Below are 21,532 nucleotides of genomic sequence, written 5' to 3'. Positions count from 1 at the left end.
ATCAATATCAGGCCTACATTAGGTGAAACTATTGACGCTGGCTTCAGTCTTTGTACTATGGAAAGGGCACAGCGCAAGTGATTCCTAGCTTAAAATACCTCGTATCAATATCCCATCTGATGGCTATGTTGGATTTTATTTTTGTGTACATAAGGCCCTTTAAGAATGATTCCATTCCCCCTAGTGGAAACTATTAGGCATTTTTTAAGCCATGCAAAATAATATGTAATAAAATGTTTCTTGGTTACTGTGCATCATAATAATAATAATAATAATAATAAATAATAATAATAAATAATAATACATTGAAATAAATCATGCAAGTGTATCTGTTTAACATACTTCACAAAATGGTTATGGCATTGCAGGAGAATCTTTAGTATTTACAAGTATAGCAATTTGAGCAGTCACGCAAACAGTGCCATCTAGTGGTAAAGACAAAAACCCAGAGGTCCTAAAAGCACTTGGCAAAAATACCATAGACCATAAACATAAATCTTGATAAACACAGTATAAAAACACAGTACACAGTAAGTAAAACACAACTGTGATGCACAAAAGATGTCAGAAAAGACAATGTCAGAATCAACCACCAGGTGATGCTTTTCAAAATACAGACAAATACAGCCACTGAAATAAGGGGACATAGCAGTGTAGTACTGCAAAAGCATTTGACCTTGACAGTGTGCTCTGTGTCTGACTATGGAACTACAAATCCAGTTAACCAGGTAAGACTAGAAATAATTCTGTAAATGGCCTTCAAAATACTGTCAGAATATGACAGTTGGCCTGACTGGGAAAAAATTCCCCAGAACTGGTCTGGTTAGAATGGCTGGCCATCACAGTAATCTCTCTCGTTTCTTCCTTCTTTCTCTCTAAAGAAATAGACAGACAGATCTTTTCGTTTTCGTTTTAATATTTATTTCCATCAGACTAAAAAGGGTTTATAAAACATGGAGTCACACTTTGAATATCTTCTAAAGAAGGTTAACAATGCTTCTCTTTTCCTCGAAATATAACTGTTGAAACATCCATAAAAATATCATAATTTCAACACCTAAGGCAAAAGTAAAAAAAAAAAACATTATGAACACACACAATTTTTTTAAATCTACCACACACACACACACACATTTCAAGCAAGGCAGATGAGGGAAAGCTCAGTGCTATTTACAGATTAGCTTTGAAGCGAAGCACATTATCCTACACCAGGCTAGCAAGTACAATCAAATCTGCCTGCAGTGCCAAAAAATACATATGTGCAATCACCCCAAAGTAAAGTTAACACATGTACAATCCATTGAGAAAAACATGCAGGTAAACATACAGTTAAGACCCATTGAAGTGGGAACCTATCTTGATCAGTGCAACCACCACCTTACCATTCAGTTTTGACAGCCCCATCTGTACACTAGTCATATCTGCATTTTACATGAAAATCTCATTTCCACACTCATTATACACTCAGGAGTCCCCTTCACTGGCATAAAATTGCAATATTTCTAAAATCAATGTACAAAGTATGCGTGCGGGTAAAGGAGCGTACATAACATTCATAAAACTCATTTCTCCGATCTGTGGAGACAGCGAAAGCACAGAAGCCCGTCTGGAGTATCGGCATTGTCAGTGGATGAGTAGCAAACCAGTCTGTTCCTCATGCACTTCAGGTTGGCACAATCCCCACTCACGGATGAACCGAATGGCTCATTTCATGCCGAGAAACAAAAACACAGCCTTGTCAGTCTCTGGTGTCCATCAGAACTCTGGCCATGGGATCACTGGTGCCAATCGGAGTCGGAATCGGAATCAGAATCCCTTCAGAAAAATGTGGGGTTTTTTTTAGCAGACAGGGCTACCAGAGGTTCAGGTTATCAGTGTAAGCAAAACCTGACTCTTCCCGAACCTTCCAGTAGGTCCCGTTGGTCACCCATACCTCTTGACCAGCATCATCCAGTTGTTTTCTACAAGAATGACATTAAGAGTTTAGTGCGTGCCTGTGGAACGAGGGGATTCCTAAATCCATGTGATAATCTGAGATTTAAATGCTTTGGAAACTGGGCTCATCCCATAAGTTCCACTTACTGAAGAATGGCAAAGTGCTGGATGTACATGTACAGTTTTGAACAGCAGACACTACTGAAGTCTTGGCAAATTGTGAGAGATCTCAAACACTGAATGAGTATTTGAATGAACACTATGCACAATTTGCCACCCTTTGAGGTATGCGTTTATCATGCAGCTAGTTTTGGCATCATCTTCAGATTCATTGGGATGACACAGTCATGACGTGAGGGACCGATAAACACGTGTGATTCTCACCAGTCATCTAGGATATGAACTACGCAGTTCTGTGCTCCTGGTGGGAACACGCTGCACAAATGAAACAAATAAAACCTTTCTAACATTGGTGTTGGCATATCGCCAAATGACTCCAGTTGGCATCTTAACAAGATTCTTTCAGTGCCATACGAGTCTTGCTTAGAAAGTTTTTCATGACTTAGGCAGCTAGCTCGCTAGTTGTACACTAAAACTTGCATATTGCTGCTCTGACAAAAATATGACACACACACACACACACACACACACACACACACACACACACACACACACACTAAACTCACCTAAAGAAGCGGGGAATATGTTCCTCGCCCTTTTTGGCCAACTCTTTTCTTCTCTCCCTCTGTTTATTCTCGACCTCATCCTTCTTCTTGTCGGCATCAGAAAGCTTTCCCTCCTCCAGGAGCCTAAAAGAAAACAAGGTGTGATTAGCTACGACCAATGCATCCGCAAAAATCTACAGGACACCACATCATAGTTGACATAAACTTCATGACCCTGTAGGATTTAAATGAACAAACTACTGTATCACTCCTAAAACATGTGGATGGATACTGCACCTCTAGCCTTGCAAGTGTATAAGTACACCTATTGTTTTAAGTGATTATTCTAATGCATTCAATGTCAGGTCTCAGTGCAGATTACTATTAGTAAATGACATGCAGGAAGAGGGGATTGTAATAATATGCAGCCACCTTCTCACACACACACACACATACACACAGGTATTAAATATGCATTCATTTTATTCTTTCTAAAAGGGAGTGGAGTGTGATGCGTACCTCTGGTCCGGCCTGAAGCGTGAGTCTGTAGGGGGCAGCACCTTGGCCAGCTCAGGGGTGAGCTCATTTAACTCTCTGGCGTACTGCGAGAAGCCATAGAACTTCTGCCAGTCATCAGGTTGAGTGTCTGCAGAAGATAACAGAAAAATAAGCTTTGGCTCACAATGTTTCTTTATGCATCACTAGAGAGGTTGTGCAGGGTAAGCCTTTTCTACATGACAGGAATTGAAGAATTCACCATAGAGAAAAAGTAGATCCGTTATCAGAAGGGCGGTTACCTGTTTATCTTAACAGTAAGTGCCACAACACAGTATGTATCTACGGTACATCAGCTTCAAACTCTACTGGGGGAGTATCAGAGCCAGATGGATTCCAGAATCCACAGCTAGCTGGGGTAGCATGTAACAGTACCAACATAGACCTACAGCACCAGAAGAACATGGCATAGTTTGTCTACAGGCGTGGGACATGGCAGTGCTTACTTGGCTTCCATATGCATTGTGGGTTGGGCAGGGTATCACAGAAGATGCCCTCATGCCAACAGCCACCAAAGCGATGGACCACCTTGCCTGCTGCATTCAGGACTGTGCCCTGCACCTCGTTCTTACTGCCCTCTGAACCCCAGTAGCGAGCCTGTGGGCAATGGAAGAGGAGATAAACATTAGATAACAGGTAGGTAGGTGTGTGTGTGTGTGTGTGTGTGTGTGTGTGTGTGTGTGTTATCCCTGGACAGACAAACAGACAGGCCTGATGACACACACATACACTAATGGAAATATGCCAGTAACATACACCAAAAGTGGCTTTGAATAATGTCAACCCATATGACAGTTGGTTATCCATTCGTCTGGGGAAGGACTCACTTTGACAAAGGTGATCTTGCATGTGCACCCGTCGCTGTTCTTGTTGCGGATCACCACGTCTCCATAGTGCTCCAGGTGCCGCTGGGGACTAAACACGTTGTGGATGCAGGTGACGACCTTGTTCCACTCATAGTGATCTCCATACCTGGGAGGGAATAATCACAATGCATTGCATAACAGATTATTAGAGGTGCCTGAAATAATAATAATAATAAATCTTTATTTGTATAGCACCTTTTATACACAGAATGCAGCTAAAAGTGCTTTACATTTGGAGCACTTAACACAATAGAGAAAAAGAAAAAATATAATAAAGCAAACAAACCAATAAATTAACCTCAGATATTTAGAATTAAGTAATAAAAAAACAAAGATCGCTTGGACAGGATGTGACGTGCATATGCAATGAAAAAAAGACAACTTAAACAACATATAGTAGACTAATATGTTGCACTCACTTAGGCAAAGTGACATTGACGTTTCCGCAGGAGATGATCTCTACTGATTTGCCCCAGAATTTGTACTTCCAACGCTGGTCTACAGGAACGGAGGAACAAGGAAACAATATGAGAAATACAAGTATTCAAGTACGATAAGTGATAAGGACAAAATAACCAACTCTGCATTCCCAATTTTGAAACAAATTGTCAGACTACCAACAGTAGAGGCTTCCCTTTACCTTGCCAGAAGCTGAAGTTTTCAGACTCAGCATGACACGCCGACAGAGGAGGGTGATGGCTGACCTTACATAGGAAAAACAGGGAAAACATTTATCTTCTGATAATTAGGACATTCCCATCTTTAAACTTTAGGAATAACAGATAGCACTCACAGTTCTTTTTTCAACTTTTTTTTTTAATCGCCCCACAGGGTTTATTGAGACTATACTGAGGTGTTGAGTGTGTTAGACTGGTTATTTACATTCCCATCTTTACTAATGATACAAAAACATTATTGATAAATTAAACACCCTGTATCCGATATTCTACACAATGGTTTTACAAATGCCACATACAAATATTAATAATAATATTTAAGTCATATATAAGACTTGCCTGCCACTGCTAACCACAACTCTTAAAAGCTGAAGTCATAGGAAGCCAAAACAGGGCTGATTGTGTCAATACAATCTAGAGAGTAATTAACTTCTCATGACTGCCAGATCAAGACTACAACAACTTGAACAAGATACTCAGTATTTGCACGTTCCAATTAAAAACTTCACCATTTACTAGATGTGCCAACAGTTTAGTGAACCAGAGTTTAATGTGTATAGTGAACCAGAGTTTAATGTGCATGTACCTGCTCACTGACGTAACGGAAGCCTCTGTCGTCTCTGATGTTCTCATAGGTCTCGCCCAGGACTGGGTTGAAGGGCTTGTAGTTACTTCTCCAGGTAGCCCAGGCATAGCCAGAGATGGAGAAGGCAGCCACGTAGACCTGGAGAAAAGATGGAGATGCCAATTAACATACATGAAAGCTGCATGCAGCTTTAGGTCACATTCTGATATTTAATCTGGTGATCCAACAGAGGGCCAAATTGTTTGAGGTATTCTGCCCAGCTTTTAAGGGAAATATGAATAGGTCTTTCCATTTTAGACTTAAAATTAATCCTTCATAGGAACAAAAAGTCATTGGTTAAAACCATGTCTTCTTTAGGACATCCTGTATCTGTTATGCTAGATTCAGTGTGGACTTTACCATCCTCTCGTAGGGGTCATCCGTGCGATTCGCGATGTCCAGCAGCTCTGAATACTCCAGCTCCTCACTGACCCTCTGCAGGAAGTTGACGGGTTCGTTGAGGGCCACTGGCATGGATATGCGCGACAGGTCTTTCCCGACGTTGTTGTAGAGAATGGAGAAGATGCCAATGTGGCTGTTGTCGGCACATGGTGCGGGCAGGACCGTCCGCCGGCCTGTGTTCTTAGGGACAGCGCTGGGCACATCTGGGGCACTGGAGACACTCTCCCTGTACTTAACGGAGGCTGAGGCTGTGTAATATGGAGACAAAGAAAGGATAGTTGTTAAAGGGACACCAGGCAAGCCGGAGTGCTTTGTCTCTACGAAGCTCCCCCTAGAGTCTGTACGTGTCGATACGTGTGCGAGCCCTCGCTCGGTCTGAAGCTCTTTTCCTTTTCTTTGCATCTTCAGTCAAGGGTTTTCGCTGCTTCTTTGTTGGCTCTGCCATTATACACACGTTTGCAACAATCGCTAGCCGGGTTTCGTTAGCCTGCCTCTGTGCTGGGGATGCAGGATGTAAACATGATCCTGCTTCTTGAAATGTCTCAGACTTTGTGAGACTGAAGGTCGCGGGTAGGATACACCGAACTTGCAAGCGGGATATTCTTCCTACAGGCAGTAGTGGTGGGCGAGAGTCTTCATTCGCCCTGTAATGAGTCATTTGACCATATACCGACTTACGAACATCATTAATTAACACGAAAACATTGCCTGGTGCCCCTTTAATGGTTTGCTGGAGTGTAACTATTCCTCTCGGACAGAGGCTAGAAATACAGCTCCAAATATGTTGAGACAGTAATGTCTTGAGGTGCAATTCTGATTTATGCTGCTCTTGCTTCTCCGATGAGATCATTGAAAAATGCAAACTAATGAAATCATCCTTATGCCTTTGCATGGTAAATGTACATCTTAGAAATGACCTTTTTGACAAAGCTAGACCTAAGAGACAACAATCTTTCTCTGGTGTTTTCAATACTACTCACTCGCCTCTAGGCCACTCTATATGTGATATTGTTAAAAAATATTGGAATATCTTGTCACTTGATGATGTTGGCAAAGAGATCTTTAATTCTCCCCCTCGGTTTTCTTTTTCTAGAGCAAAAAATGTTCGTGATATACTGGTACATGCAGATACACACAGAACATCCACCCATCAGGAGCGTTTGGACAATGCCACAGGTTTCTTCCCATGTCGTAATTGTGCTGCTTGTTCCAATGCTAAAAAAGTTAACACCTTTTCAAGTTATGTGACAAAGAGAGAATACAAGATTAAAAAACTTATTACATGCAGCTCTAACAATGTTGTTTACCTTCTTTCATGTTTAAAATGTGGCCTTCAGTATGTTGGTAAAACCACTAGACAACTCAGATTCAGAATTAATGAGCATAAAAGCTCTATTCGCAGGGCTGATCCCAAATCAGCTGTTGCGAGACATTTTGCAGACGGAAACCACTCAATTAAGGATCTGGAATTCTGTGGCATTGATCATTTGACTCCCAAAAGACGTGGTGGAAATTTAGATAAATGTTTATTGCAATGTGAATGTAGATATATTTTCTATCTAAAGACTCTTTATCCTAATGGTCTAAATGAAGAATTAGAAATGTCCTGTTTTCTGTAAAATGTATTTGACATGTGTGTCTATTGTACAGTCTTTTCTATATGTCTGATCACCATGCCCTATAAGGTAGACTCATGAAATTGTGATGTAATTGTTCAATTATGTGATCTGAACGAGCTGTGACCTGCTAGGCCTGTTGGCCACCAATTGGATGCACCTGCTCTAGACTATTTTAAAAGGTTGCCTCACTATGCTGCTGCTCTTTTTTGCACTGAAGATAGTCTTTGACTGAACCGTTTGTACAGCACTCTTGCACTTTCTTGCACTTTTTGCACATTGTGTTGCCTCGAAAAAACTTTTGAAAAAATAAGAAAAAAACTAAAATACAGTGGTCTTATAACCAACCTTGTGTGATTACTGGTCTCTCAGAGTGCAAGTCCTCCTTGCCAATGTACTAAGACTTTTTGACCACTGCACCAGAGAACCTTTCTCAAGAGGACTTAAAAACAAGGCGCAGCTCTACTTCATGCTTCTTAAATGTACATCTTGAACATCTCTCAACACTAACAACGGAACATTATGTCTGTATTGTTTGTAAGTATGAAACTGTTCCAGCCAATCAGCCAATGACAAGATGCGCGTTTAGGAGATCTTCAAGCTAGCTCTCTGAACATCAACAGAAGTGACGTTACCCAACATCGCTTAGAGCTCCTTTAACTGTTATGAATTCCATAAATGACTATCTCAGCTGTCTGAAGCTCACCGTGGCCCTCTTCAGGTTCGGAGTTGCTGGTGGTGATGTCGCTCAGGCCCGACTCGTCCGAGGCCTCGTTCTCTGATGAGCTCTCATCGAGGAGCACCTCACTGGCATCGAAATACTCAGCCATAGAGTCGGCGACAGAGAGCTGCCGCATGTGCTGCTGCATTTGCTGCTGCCGGGCAGCTGACGGGGCAGGCTGAGGGGGTCAAAGGTGAAGGTGTGGAGGAAGGGGGGGGGGGGGGGGGGGTGAAAGGAGAGAAAAAGAGAAGAGAGGTTAATAAGTGTGAACTAGCAGAGTGGCGCTGCAGGTCTGACAGAAGCCTGAGGTGCCCTCTCAGTGCTCAGAAACTAAAGAAGAATCAGAGGAATGTTATTTAGAAAAGGATGAAGCTTCAATGTACCGGTACATGCATGCAGCCCGTGCTTCACAGCCACTTCACAAACACACAGTTGTGCAGGATGCCACACACACACACACAATCATGCAGACAGAGATGCAAACAGCTAGTAAGGTCCCCAACTACTCTTTAAAAGAAAATAATTATTTGCTTGTCCTAATAGTCATGATGCATAATACAGCCCGTAGAAGAATTCTCTGCAAGTCTGTATACCTACAAGCTTTGTCAGCACAACACACCTTTTGTCAGTGCCTTTAGGGCCATAAAGATTTCCACCTAGATCATGTACAAATCTCACACTGGCAAAGGGAACATTAAGGTAAGGGGTTTATGGTGGAAACTTAGTTAGGAGACTAATTGGTTCTCTTGGACAAGGCAAACAACATTTTCTTTAAAGAGTCTTGCCGACACAAACACACACCTGGTCCTGGTGAACAGTGCAGAAGGACTCTTCCGACGATTCAGAGGAGAGGGACAGCGAGTGAATTTTTGTTAAACGGGCCTGCAGATCCAGCTGAACGCGCGCACACATGCACACACACGCACGCAGGCACACAAAGACATTAGAATTCCTGATCAGATCCACGGTGTATGAAGATTAAATTCTCTGCTGCTTACATGATGTGGACTATGAGGAAATGCCAACATTTTACCAAACAATTAGATAAGACAGACAGAAAAGGTCAATGAAAAAACTTGACTTGTTAGCCAACTTGTTTCCTTAGCCTTGTGACCGCAGGGAAGAATGGCAAACACATGGCTCACCAACCATATTATGTTCTCGTGCTCCATACAAAAGCTGTAGAAACAAAACCGTGACTGTTCTGCTTTGATTTACCAGCAAGAACAAGGACAGAGATTTCTTGTACTTTCTGAGGAATTTTTGTGCTTGTGTCTCTTCACTTACAAGCTGTCAACGAGATCAGCTAGACAGACAGACACACACAGCTTGGTTGACAGGTCCACCCAAAACAGCCCAAACAAGTTCCCAGTTTCAGTCAGGCACAGCACAAGAAAGAAAAAACACAAACTCGTCCTGCCTAAGAATGTTCTATGCCTTCTCTTTTGTTGAGAGAAGTCACATTGACTGAATGTACAGTATCTCTTTGAATGCACCACAATGACAAGACAATGTTGAAACCATGCTGCAATAATTCTTAAACCAGTCCGAGAGGTTTGATGGATGGAGTCAGTGTTCTGAGGCTTATACTTATTTAAGATTCTCATTGGGCGTATATCTACATGAATACAGGTAGAATATCATCTGGTAACTGTTACTATGAGGAAAAATCAACCAGATGCTTTATTTTTGTATACTGTATACTATCTATTAAAATACCTAATAATGGAATTGAAATTGTTTCACAAGTCAGCTTTTTTGCTCCATTGAAGAGAAATACCCAGTGAAGGGTCCTGTTGACAACTCCTACCTCAGACATGGTGGAGCAGAGTGTGGCCAGCTGGTCCGAGGTGGACTGCCGCAGTTCTGGCCCTGTCCAAGCCTGCCGCAGGCGCTCTCGCTCTTGAGTCAGAACGTTCTGGATGGACTTCAGAGAGGAGTGGACTACAGAGAGAATGGAGAGAAATGGAACTTTTGAGTTAGAGACCTGCCCTGGCCATTACAGCTATTCATCCAGAGGACACGTTAAGCCAACGTGATTTAAAACAGATTTTCATTGGTGGAGTTTATGTCGTCATCACTATGTGTGCTTCCTTTATAGTAAGCTGACTCATGTGTTGTAAGGTTAAGGTATTTAAGGTTAAAACAATGGTGCTTCATTCAAGCAGAACTAACATCTTTGTACAATGAACACTGACTTTTCAGAAATCTATTAGACAGGTTGGGCATACAGACAGACACTAGGCACAGACACAATTTTTTTATTTTTTATTTCCATGGTGGCTATAAGAAACCACAAACGACTACATGGCTTTGGTTGGTGCAGCCTTGTGACGTGCTGACGTAAAAGTGGCCAGTGAGTGTAGAGTACACCTCACGCTCATATGCCTTGGGACACATGCTGCTGACAGATGGTAGCACCCCTGGGTTTTAGTCCCCTTTCCCGTATAGATAGGTCATAGATAATCATTCTTCCACCAAGAAATATCAGAATGGTTGCCAAGCAATGCAGACACACAGCAACTCAACATTTGTATTAATTTGTGGTGGCGCGATAATAAGAATGAAATGCAGTCAACGTGAAGGACTGTGTTGGGTTTTACAATGGCATCGAACACGATTTAGCCAATCATAATCAAGGACCGGAACTATCTGTTTTAGAAACTAGCATGGGTAAGCAAACAGCAGTAAGAGGCCAAGTGACTTACATGACTGATTCACCTTTCAATCATAACCATAACACAGACCTAAGTGGACATCTAGTCCCTTTCAGAGCATTACTCTGTAACAGCAAGAAAGCAAGACTGACAGTACAATACTAAAAGAGCTCAATGCTTGACTTGTGTCACTCTACCTCGTGTGGAGAGGACACAGATGTCCTGCTGGAGCTTCTTGCCCTCGGGCGAGCTGGCGGCCGGCGTGGAGAGCTGGGTGTAGACGTAGTCAGGGATAGACTGGACAGAGGCGCCCAGGTGGGATGTGTTGCCCAGGTGGGGTGTGTTGCCCAGGTGGGATGTGTTGCCCAGGTAACTGGGGGAGAACATCTGAGGTGCAAAAAAAATCAGTCAGGGTGAGAATTAGGAGGAAAATAGTTTAGGACTTTAAATGTACTTCCAGACCATCAATCTGAGAAAATCCAATAATGTCAAAATAGACACTGGAACAGAGAGCCAGGTGCATACAAGACAAGCATGACATGGAGGCCACTATTATGAGCACATTTGCCGTGCGGAGGTGAACCAAAACTGCTGGTCAGACTTACCGGTGTGTGGGAGTGAGAACGCGAGTGGCCAAAGATCTTCCCTGACTTTTTCTTAGGTTTTTCGAGAGTGAGATTCTGGAACAGGAAGAGAACATTTGACTGTATGTCCTCTTTCCAAACAAGTAGCTTCTCATTGCATATCCTAGATATACTACTTCAACAGGGTAACTGAAGGCTATAGTATAGTACAAATATCTGCTGTTCCACACAGACACTCAAACACCACCAGCATGAAAAGGTTTTGTGACGTTATCAGGTAATTGTGAGTGGCTTAAGCCTATAATTTTCTACATTTAAATGATCTCCATTCTCTAAATACCATGCTGACTATTAAAAAAAGAATGATGAGATTTGAATTCCACTCAAACATAATGGTTTCTGGACAAGCCATAAAGGTCCTTCTCCACATGAGTGAGTGATAATTGATGTTCACAGGTAAAACATCAGGTACACAGCCTGTTTTAAAATGGAGACAATTGAGCTCAGTTCCAACATTAAAAGAGAGGAAAATCCTTCCTCATATGAAGTATTTTTTTCTCAGACTGAATCAATTAGTTATCCCACAGGTTGAAATGATTGATTTGAAAGCCTGGGCAAGAATTTGACTTTTTTTTTCAGAACTGGACTTTCCAGCCCTGAAGCAACAGGTGTGACCTGGGCGTACCTGCATGCTGATGCGTCGCTCCAGGTCCGAGTCGGTGATAGGCAGACCCCCCTCCAGCCAGTGGAGCCGCTGGATCAGACGACCAAGCTCAGTCAGGTCCAGCTCACACCGGTTCAGCTCTGCAAGGTCAAAGGTTAATGTCAAGAGGGAGAATAAAATGGAGAAAACCAAAAACATGAGAGCAGAGCTACGGTTAATTATGTACATATCTATAAAACAAAGTATATTATGTACAGATCTGTAAAAAAAAGTTTACAGATATATCTACAACCACACAACAAACAACTACATAGCTTTGCTTCACAAGATGTCTCAAAACTCTACAATGATTGATTCATAACAAAGTTGAGTCAATCCCATGTTGATAACACAAACTTAAATAGATCATTGTCAAATTATCAAGGCATCTCGGTGTTAAATGTTTGTCAGAAAAGGAAGTTTTGCTGACAGCATAAAGAAGCTCTTACTTTGTAATTTAAAACAAACTTCAGTCTGTCAATGTGAAAGAACACTTTTACAGATCTGTCAAAAACGTTCACAGATACATGTACACAAAATCAACCACACCAAATCAGCTGTCTGAATTAGCCACACTAAATGGCCACCACAGCAGAAGTGAGGGGAAACGTACCATGGGTGCAAGCGTCAGCCTCTGTGGTCTGCTGAAGCCAGGCGGACACCTTGCCGTTGACTCCAGTCGAGGCAGGGGACGGCCGCTCTAGCTCAGGAGAACAAATGGACATCATGCTCTGGTATTGAGGGAGCTGAGAGGAGGAGGAGCAAGTGAAGGACACAGAAAGGGGAGGGAGGGGGAGAGAGGAGGGATCATGAGGGCCAAGAGAAAAGTTCATTCATTATATTATTTGGAGAATTGGGGTTGAGGTGAGGCTGAAAGGCTTTTAAATATGTTACAATAATTTAAGTTATATAGAGACTTTTTATTCAAGCCAACTACTAGTGCTGAACAGATCAAATCACATGTGTATGCTGGGCATTGAACCCATGACCCTGGTGTAACTTGCTCTTCCAGTTCAGCTGAATGCAATTGTGATGAGTTTTTAGTTAAGGAGCTGAGGACAGGTACTGGTTCGATGTTCCTGCTTCAGGCCAGCCACTCACCATGATGGACATGGCCCTGCCCCTCTGTGAGAGGCTGGTCATGGTGGACATTGTGCCGGAGCGTGAGGAGAAGGCCTTCAGCACCTCCTGGTGGGCACTCATGGCCTCGTTTTTTCCGTACATGCGATGGGCGGACAGCTTGGTCAGCCAGATGTAGAACATGTCTTGAGTCTTGGCCTATTTTAACACAGACAGACACACAGACAGACACACACATGAAGATCAGCCTCTACTGAACCAGACGTGACCAAAAGTGATATCCTGAATACCGAGGCAGAGAAAACTGGGCACTGGAATTGGCTAAAATTATAATGCTGCCAACCAAATTGATGATGACGATAATAATAATATTATAAAGGTTGTGGCTATAGAGGTACAGATCAACTTGTCAAGGCCATAATATTAACATACTGATGCCATACCAACTACATAGGAGCCTTTCCAATGAACTATTACAGAGCTGCTCATTGCTTTGCACAGCTAGTTAGTTCCCAGCTTTGGACGCACCTTCATGTGGTATATACTGTGGCCAGCATCCAGGTCGATGCGTTTAGACTTCTTATTGATGGACATGACAGCGAGACTGACTTCCAAGGATCCATGAATCTTCCCCCTCAAAATCTATTTAAAAAAAAATAATTAAAAATCAACTCCAGAAGAAGTTTATTGCAAATATTTTAAAAAGAACATAAAAATAACAAATAACTCCTCACTCAGGTTTGTTGTTTGCCTATATATGTAAATAATTGCAGAGTACGCACCTCTTGGTGGGTTTTAGAGTATCTCAGGATTCCTTTCTCCAGGTGGAAATATCTCTGTGACAAGCAAAACCAAAAATATGTGAGTGCAACAGAACACACAGGGGCAATTACAGTTTTTTGAACCACTAATAAGCGCTTACCCATACTTCAGATACTTTTTCTAAACTCTTGACATTACAAAAACGGCATAGACATTTATGTTTCAGTTTTACAGGTATTTGCATGCAATTTTTACACTAAATTTCTTGGTTGGGAACTGTATGTCCACATGTTATGTTCACATTCAAAAGCATTCCAGTAAAAATCTGTTTTTTTTCTCCCCTTTACTGTTTACTACAGTAGAAATACTGTTTACAGTATGATCGAACAGAAACAGTTTTGCAGTATTGCAATGCTTACAGTGAACAAAATATCCATGAAACACACAAGCATTCTGAACAAAAAAACAACAGCAAAAAGCCCAGATAAAAAGGGGGGAGCTAAAAAAAGCACAAAATTACTGTATCTAATCTCTGCGATCTTCAGGGTTACAGTAGGCCACATGTTTTCATCAACATCGCATTGATTACATGGTCAATGATAGTGGCACAAATTTCATCACTGACAAAAGTTCTTGCAGCCAAATGGAATGCCACCACCACGCATTCTTACACCTGGCCCTGCTCCTCTCACTGCTCCTGCACCTCTCACTGCATCTCTCACTGGGCCCCTTGCTCTTATTCTTCCTTGTCCAGACATTACAGTGTTTGTCTTTTTCTGTTTCTGTTTCTAAAAACATTACTCCTCAAAGTCCTCATTTTACTGTGTCAGTATAGAACAAAATAACCCCTGCCACTGAGTCTAAGCCAGACTGGAATCAGCTGTGGTTGGCCCAATTTATCCAACATAAATCAGTTGTGTGTCAATTATTGAATTGTTTGTTTATTATCAGCTGAGATATATTGTTTTTGAACTGATATCATTGCAGAAGCAGAGGTTTTTATACTGTATCTAAGGTTTGGAATATTGTTTTTACCATTGTGGGATGTTGTGTGTTAACATTCGTAAATACTGCAAAAACAATCCATAATTTTGTTGGGAGGTATAGCTTGTCTGTTAAGAAAATGTAAGCATTGTGGAAATGTGTTCACTGACTGCATATCGTGTGCAAATGACATGAAATGTGTGAATGGTATGGCCACAAAAGACCGATGCTGTGCTAATTGTATTTAGAGTTTTGAAAATGTGACAACTGGTTGGACAAACGCTTGTTAGCGACTGAAAAAAACTGTAATAAATCTGTCTTTTTCCTCACAGTGTCATTTTCTTAATCTTTTCACACTTGCAGTTCACTTCTGTTTTCACTAATTGGTTTTGTAAGTGACTTTGGAAGGGTCTGTTTAATACCACAATGATCCTCAGCATACTCTTTAAGGCACTTGTGACAGGTTGACTAGAATTGACTTGTCATGTTCACCATTAATGGCTTCTTCTTAACCAACGGTAGCTTGGTTTTATGGCATTTCACCTGTGCCAAATAAAAAGAATATATAACATGCCCACCCTGTGCCAGCCTTTGAGGGGATACTTCCTCTTCTTCATCATGTAACCCTCACAGAGTCCAGGCATATTCACAGCCAGGATTGGGGCAGGCACTGTGGCCACTGGCTGGATGTCGTTCATGATCTCCCAGTCCCTGGAGTTCTGTGGGGAGAGGAGGAGACATGGATGAGGGAGAGGAGAGGAGAGGAGGGAAGGTGAGACTGAGAGACAGAAAAACACTGAGTGGAAAAGTAGGACCCGGCCTAGCACACCTCCAAGAGGATGAAGCGCTGGGGGTGTTGGGTCATGGAGAGAGGGGATTGGAGGATGTTTAACTACCTGAGTATCTTATGATTTGTAAGCGTGTGCATTTGTAGCCCTGCCATCCCCCCCGCGCCCACCCACCTGGCGCGAGTGCCGTGAGGAGCCTGTGCCTGTGCCCGTGCTGTCCTCCCGGGAGTGGGAGGGCCTAATCGCAGACGCGGCGGGAGACCTCTCCCAGCCACTGATCACTGACTGGCTGCTGCTGAGGGTTCCATCCTGGTATTCCATCGTTGTGATTGGACAATGGCGTTCTAGGTTGGTAGATATCCTCGTCAGCTACTTCTCATTGCAGGGACCAGAAATCTGTGCATTCAAACGGAGGGGGTCAATAAGGTGCTGGTGAGGCGTGACAAATAACACACAACACCTGTATGAAGACAATTAAGATGGTGGTAATCTGGTAAAGTTCCCTGAAGTTCCAAACCAAAGAGCAAATTTTGCTGTTAGTGCCACAACTCTTGCGGTTAGTGACAGTAAACAACTCTGTTGCATTTGGTTTGACGCAAATCACAAATAGTGAATCTTTCGCTTTTGTGAAAAGATCTGATCTGTAATGCTAACCCGGGCTTCAACATCCATGCTTCAGATAAGACCGGGAAGAAAAAAAAAAAAAAGAAAAAATGGTGTCTCACCATTCAGGTTTGAGCACTGCACCTCATGTGTGTTTCAATAGTGGAGATTCGACAGGAAAGAAAAACAATCTCAAAACACAGTGAGAACATCAACCTACGTGTCCTAAATAACTACAACTTCTAAGTAAGGAATAAGTATTCTCTTCCAAATGATCAAACGATGCAGTTTAATGAAACAATAAAACCTTTACCTGAGTTATCAGGTGAAGTAAAAACTTGACACTGAAACTCACAGGAAAACATTACAGGATAATATTTTCTAAACCACAGCCCAGGCAAACAGGGTAAACAAAGCCATACTTTCACAAAAAATCATTCAACTTAAAACAAATATCCATCCAAATACCTCTCATTCAAAGAAAACCACAATTCTGACAAATACCTGTGACATTTCCCCCTGCTGCTGTAGGCTACCTCAAACACAATTCTCTCTCAGGTGGCTGTCAACGTGACTACCCTTGGAAAGGAGGAGACTGGATATAAAAACAGACCTGGGCGGCCCCTGAAACTGAACCCAGGTTCCCAACACCCAACTTCCCCTCCCGATGCCACCGGTGATGCTACATCTGGGAAGTATTCCAAGTACGTGGTTTAGTGACAAGTTTACTCAGAGTTAGTAGCAACTCTCCTCCCTCATAAGAGCCATTAGCTTTATTTTCCTAACACAATGAAGTCATGGATACCGTAGGTCACTAAATGACATGCATTGGTTTTTCACCTGTCGGTCACTGGTAGCTTTCAGAAAACATCATTGCCGATCTAAACAGGGGGCAGCACCTATGGCAGAGCATGATGTATTCCACTCAGTACCTCCCTAGACACTCACTGCATTTCTTTATTTTTGAACAGGGACTTCTTACTTAATATCATATACATGATTAATCATATGTTCATAGATCATACCCACAGAAAAATGACACTAGTTAAGCCTTACTCAAGATCAGGTTGATCAAGATTGGTACCTCCTCTCCTAACACTACACAACCAAACACACCTAACCAGGGGACAGTTAAGGAACTTGCTTGAATGTTATTAATCATTTTAGTAAGTTGTTTTTTGGATAAAATGGCAAATGAATAAATGCAGATAAATGTGTGACCACAATGACATTCTTTACAGAACCCACTGCTATCAGGTGGTTGTGTTTTCAAAGTTACCAAGGAATCTCAGAGGAAACCAAAATGCTTATAAAAATCAAAGCAATCCTCTTTACAACAGATACAAAACATCTAACACCAGCAGACAAATCCCATGAAGAGCCGAGTTAACCAAGATGTGAAAAAATGACAGTAGTGGAAATCCCATACTATACTTAACATCAATACAGTATAAAGACCAGAAATAATCTAGTGTTAAAAACATCCACCTTTTAGACGTACCCTTTCGACAACACTGGTCCGAAGCCGGAATAAAAGACTAGTGAGTATTCAGAGATAATTGGTACATGCCAGCTTCGTAAGTCAACACTGCAAAGCCACTCTACTCCGCAGGAGGAGTCAAATATGTCAAGTCAGTGACTTATGATCTGCATCTGGGGTATGTGGTCCAACCAGTCAGAGGAAGATGCAAAACAAAGACAACACTTTATGAACGCAACACACACTCAGCTGTCTGGGTGGTAGGTGAACAACTGATGTAAGAGAAGGAAGATGCCGCACACTCCGAGTAAATGAAAAAACGCTTAATAGGCGATAATGTTTAGGCCTTCATCAGATGGCATACCTCAATGCCACTTCCAGTGAACCGGTGTGTGTGTGTGTGTGTGTGTTCTAGACTCTAGATGAAATGAAGCCGAGGTGACTGAAAAATCCAGGGATTTAAGGCTGTTTTAGGAAAAACTTTCTGGTTAGGTGTCCTGGAGCAGGGCAATGAATTTAATGTGTTGCCTTCATCTTATGTCCACCCTCCCGGAGGTGTGGTGAGGAAGTAGGTGTTTGTGTGTGTATGTGTATGCGTTCATGCATTTGTGAGTGTGTGTGCGTGGGGGTCCCTGAGTGTGTGTCCGTGAGTGTGTGTGTGTCCGTGAGTGTGTGTGTGTGTGTCCTTGAATGTGTGAGTGTGTGTGTGTGTGTGTCCGTGAGAGTGTGTGTGAGTGTGTGTGTGTCCGTGTGTGTGTCTGTGTGTGTGTGTGTCCGTGTGTGTGTGTGTGTGTGTCCGTGAGAGTGTGTGTGTGTGTGTGTGTCCATGAGAGTGTGTGTGTGTGTGTGTGTGAGAGTGTGTGTGTGTGTGTGAGAGTGTGTGTGTGTGTGTGTGTCCGTGTGTCCGTGTGTGTGTGTGTGTGTGTCCGTGAGAGTGTGTGTGTGTGTGTGTGTGTCCGTGAGAGTGTGTGTGTGTGTGTGTGTCTCCGTGAGAGTGTGTGTGTGTGTGTGTGTCTCCGTGAGAGTGTGTGTGTGTGTGTGTGTGTGTGTGTGTCTCCGTGAGAGTGTGTGTGTGTGTGTGTCCATGAGAGTGTGTGTGTGTGTGTGTCCGTGAGAGTGTGTGTGTGTGGTGGGGCGTTGCTCCTGCAACTGGAAATGTATGTTGTTAAATTGTCCTTGATAAATCAGCAGTTAAAAATCAGACTAGGAAGAATACAGCCTAACCAAACAAGATGGTGACAGAAGACAAAGAACATTTCAGTACTTAAAAACACAATCTTCAAATGGGTCATGGCCATGATTTCAAAGCCCGAGTTCCACACAAAATGTTAGTTTCATACTAAGACACAACAGATCCATCTCTCTTAAAAGGTGCTCTAAGCGATACCACATGTTTTTTAGACTAAAACATTATGTCACTTACTGCAAACATCACCTAACCAACCGCTAGCCGTCTGTGTCCTGAATACACTGTAAAAAAATGTGATTTCTGTGGATAGCCCAGGCTCCAAAAACAGCAACAAAAACAACCTGGGCAAACCTAGCCCATAAAAACATAACAAACTGGTCCAGCAAATCACATACGAGATGCGCGTTTAGGAGAGTTTCAATTGCACGGGAGCAGCACGGGAGGGAGGGGGAGGAAGTAGTGAGCTAGCTCTCTGTTTTGTTTGAAAGTCAACAGAAGTGATGTTACCCAGCATCGCTTAGAGCACCTTTAAAATAACTGATGCCTGAAAAGTGCTGTTTTCCCCCGTTGTGGAAACAATATAGGTCGGTGTTCACACCTCCCTGTACAGAACAAAGGTTGATGGTATTGTAAACAATAGGCTAGCTCAGCTAAGACAGACATTAGGCTATAGTTAAACACTGCACACCACTGATTAAAAGTGTAACCTACTACATCACAAGGCAAGTAGAAGGATGAGTGGGTAACTGTGTAGGCCTACTAACACTAAAAAAAACCGAAGTAGCTTAGATTTCAAAAGGAGAGGCAGGTGTCTATCCACCTTTATTTGTTTGTATTTAAAATCTTGTGAAATGCCATCCAAAAGTTACAGTCTCAATAGACTAGAGTGAATTTTGAAGAGATGTTCAAGAGTATACAGGCTACAATGTTACAGACCTGATGGGCTCCTGACCTGGCCAGTTCTGAATAAGTAAGAGGTCTGAGATGGTCTGGTCAAATTAGACTGTGAAAGTGAATGAAGACACCACACACTTGACATAAGACAATGAACAAAGCATTTCAATCTGCTGGTCCTCCGGTCTGTCTGGAGGTTTTATATTATATTCTTATGTATTCTGAGCTGCAGTAGCTCGTCAGGCTAGAGCTGCAGCCGAGAGACCATACATTTCATTAGGCCTAATAATTAGCGTCACATGATGATAAGTAGCCTATCTGAGGCATTTGCAAATTTCAAAACGAGAGCTACACTTTCCATGCTCATTATATTGATCTACCCCAAACAAGATTTTTGTGGTGAATCTATCAATGAAATGTATAGGTCAAGATAGGACCCTACTGCACCCAATTGATTCAGAAAGTCAGAAACAAATAAGCTACCGCAGCGGGAATGGGACCGTAGATGAGTGAGGCCTAGCCATTATTTCACCGCATCAGTTTCAAATTGGGCAGCCACTGTAGCCTAGACTACAATTTTCCTAATGTTGGCACCAACTCCTCCTGCTCATTGAGCAGAATATACAGACTTCAAAACGTTATCTTCATGTCAAAAAACCGAACAAGACTAAACTTGCGTTAATCTCATCCAGGCCTACACATCAAACCTGCTGGACAAGTTATTCACACCCATTAAGTTCGGAAGAGTATCGACAAGGTATCCTTTCAGCTGCACGAGGTAACAAACCAAACACATTGTTGTCCTCAGCTGAATGTTGAGCTAAACACACTGTTGTTGCGATCAAATAAGATTCTTAACATGAGTCTAACGAACGACCAGCATCCTATTGCAGTTAAAAATTATCTTCGCTTACACGTGGCGCCGACTACCCAAAAGGAATTAGAACAGCAAAACAAACAAAAAACACCTATAGTGACAAGACAAAATGTGCACTCAACAAAACCGTGGCGCAAACGTTTCTAATTAGCCTAGTTTGTAGGGGTAACATTGCCTTACATTTCTTAGTAGACTAGTTGCTACCAAATGGGTGTTCCATGTGCCATCTTCAGGAAAAACATCTTCCAAATGATAGTGAGTATTCCCAAAAAGTTCCCAAAAACGTTTGGGTTCAGACACTTGCGAATCCTTTCAAACACAGCTACATATCATTAGTAGGCCTAATGTTATGTCTTTACTTGATAATTTAATTGCCTAATTTAAATATGTGCTTTTGCTATGCTATGACAAGACATGCAATTTAGCCTATTAGTACAAAAAAAAAACACTAGGCCTACCTGATCTGTAATCCGGACGTTGTGGTACCGTGAATCTGAGGAACTAATCTCTGAAATTGCAAACCACCGACTTTCTTTCCCGTTGAGAAATTGCACGCCTACGTCACTGAACTCTAGGTTGCACACCTGTTGGTCGCGGAGGTGTGACTTCTTCTTCAGGGCTCTCAAGTTTTGAAGTTTGCAAGGAGTGAGATTTTGTTTCTCAGGGGGGAGGGGGCGTGGCATTGGCACAGTGCCACGCCCCTTCCCCCCTGATCGAAGTACATGAGAGTCCTACGTCTGCTTGAACTACTCGTGGTGCCACACCACCTCCCCCCGATCAACAGACCCACCCTCCCCATGTCCCATCGACCAAGCTTCATGAGAGAGCACAAATTCCATTATTTCAAACACACTGTTTTATTTATTCTA

At 42.4% G+C, this 21,532-nt stretch overlaps 1 protein-coding gene across 8 annotated transcripts; it reads right to left on the bottom strand.

Annotated features, from left to right (window-relative positions):
- Positions 1-896: 896 nt before the first annotated feature.
- On the bottom strand, positions 897-21,210 carry LOC143102607 (oxysterol-binding protein-related protein 7-like). 8 transcript variants are annotated; one of them, XM_076266324.1, is made up of 23 exons: positions 21,122-21,162; positions 19,829-19,895; positions 15,795-16,016; positions 15,411-15,551; positions 13,869-13,922; positions 13,615-13,728; positions 13,108-13,284; positions 12,620-12,752; positions 11,989-12,107; positions 11,325-11,399; positions 10,917-11,106; positions 9,873-10,006; positions 8,864-8,956; positions 8,048-8,240; positions 5,684-5,973; positions 5,285-5,422; positions 4,662-4,725; positions 4,441-4,519; positions 3,983-4,127; positions 3,602-3,752; positions 3,120-3,246; positions 2,622-2,744; positions 897-1,961 (listed from the first exon to the last, which is right to left on the bottom strand). In XM_076266324.1, exons 3-23 carry the CDS (start codon positions 15,939-15,941, stop codon positions 1,853-1,855), a joined length of 2,796 nt encoding a protein of 931 aa, XP_076122439.1. In that variant the 5' UTR covers positions 15,942-16,016; positions 19,829-19,895; positions 21,122-21,162; the 3' UTR covers positions 897-1,852. The 8 variants fall into 8 exon arrangements, with proteins under 8 accessions (XP_076122439.1, XP_076122438.1, XP_076122442.1 ...); XM_076266323.1 differs by lacking the exon at positions 19,829-19,895 and having other exon boundaries at positions 21,122-21,210; XM_076266327.1 differs by lacking the exons at positions 19,829-19,895; positions 21,122-21,162 and adding an exon at positions 20,844-20,972.
- Between the last annotated feature and the right edge of the window lie 322 nt (positions 21,211-21,532).

The sequence above is a fragment of the Alosa pseudoharengus genome, unplaced genomic scaffold, assembly GCF_046254945.1.
Source record: "Alosa pseudoharengus isolate Yale_2024_CS ecotype anadromous, Long Island Sound unplaced genomic scaffold, YU_APseudo_1.1 YU_APseudo_1.1_scf_4, whole genome shotgun sequence".
Lineage (NCBI taxonomy): Eukaryota > Metazoa > Chordata > Actinopteri > Clupeiformes > Clupeidae > Alosa > Alosa pseudoharengus.
This window is presented reverse-complemented; position numbering and strand designations above follow the sequence as displayed.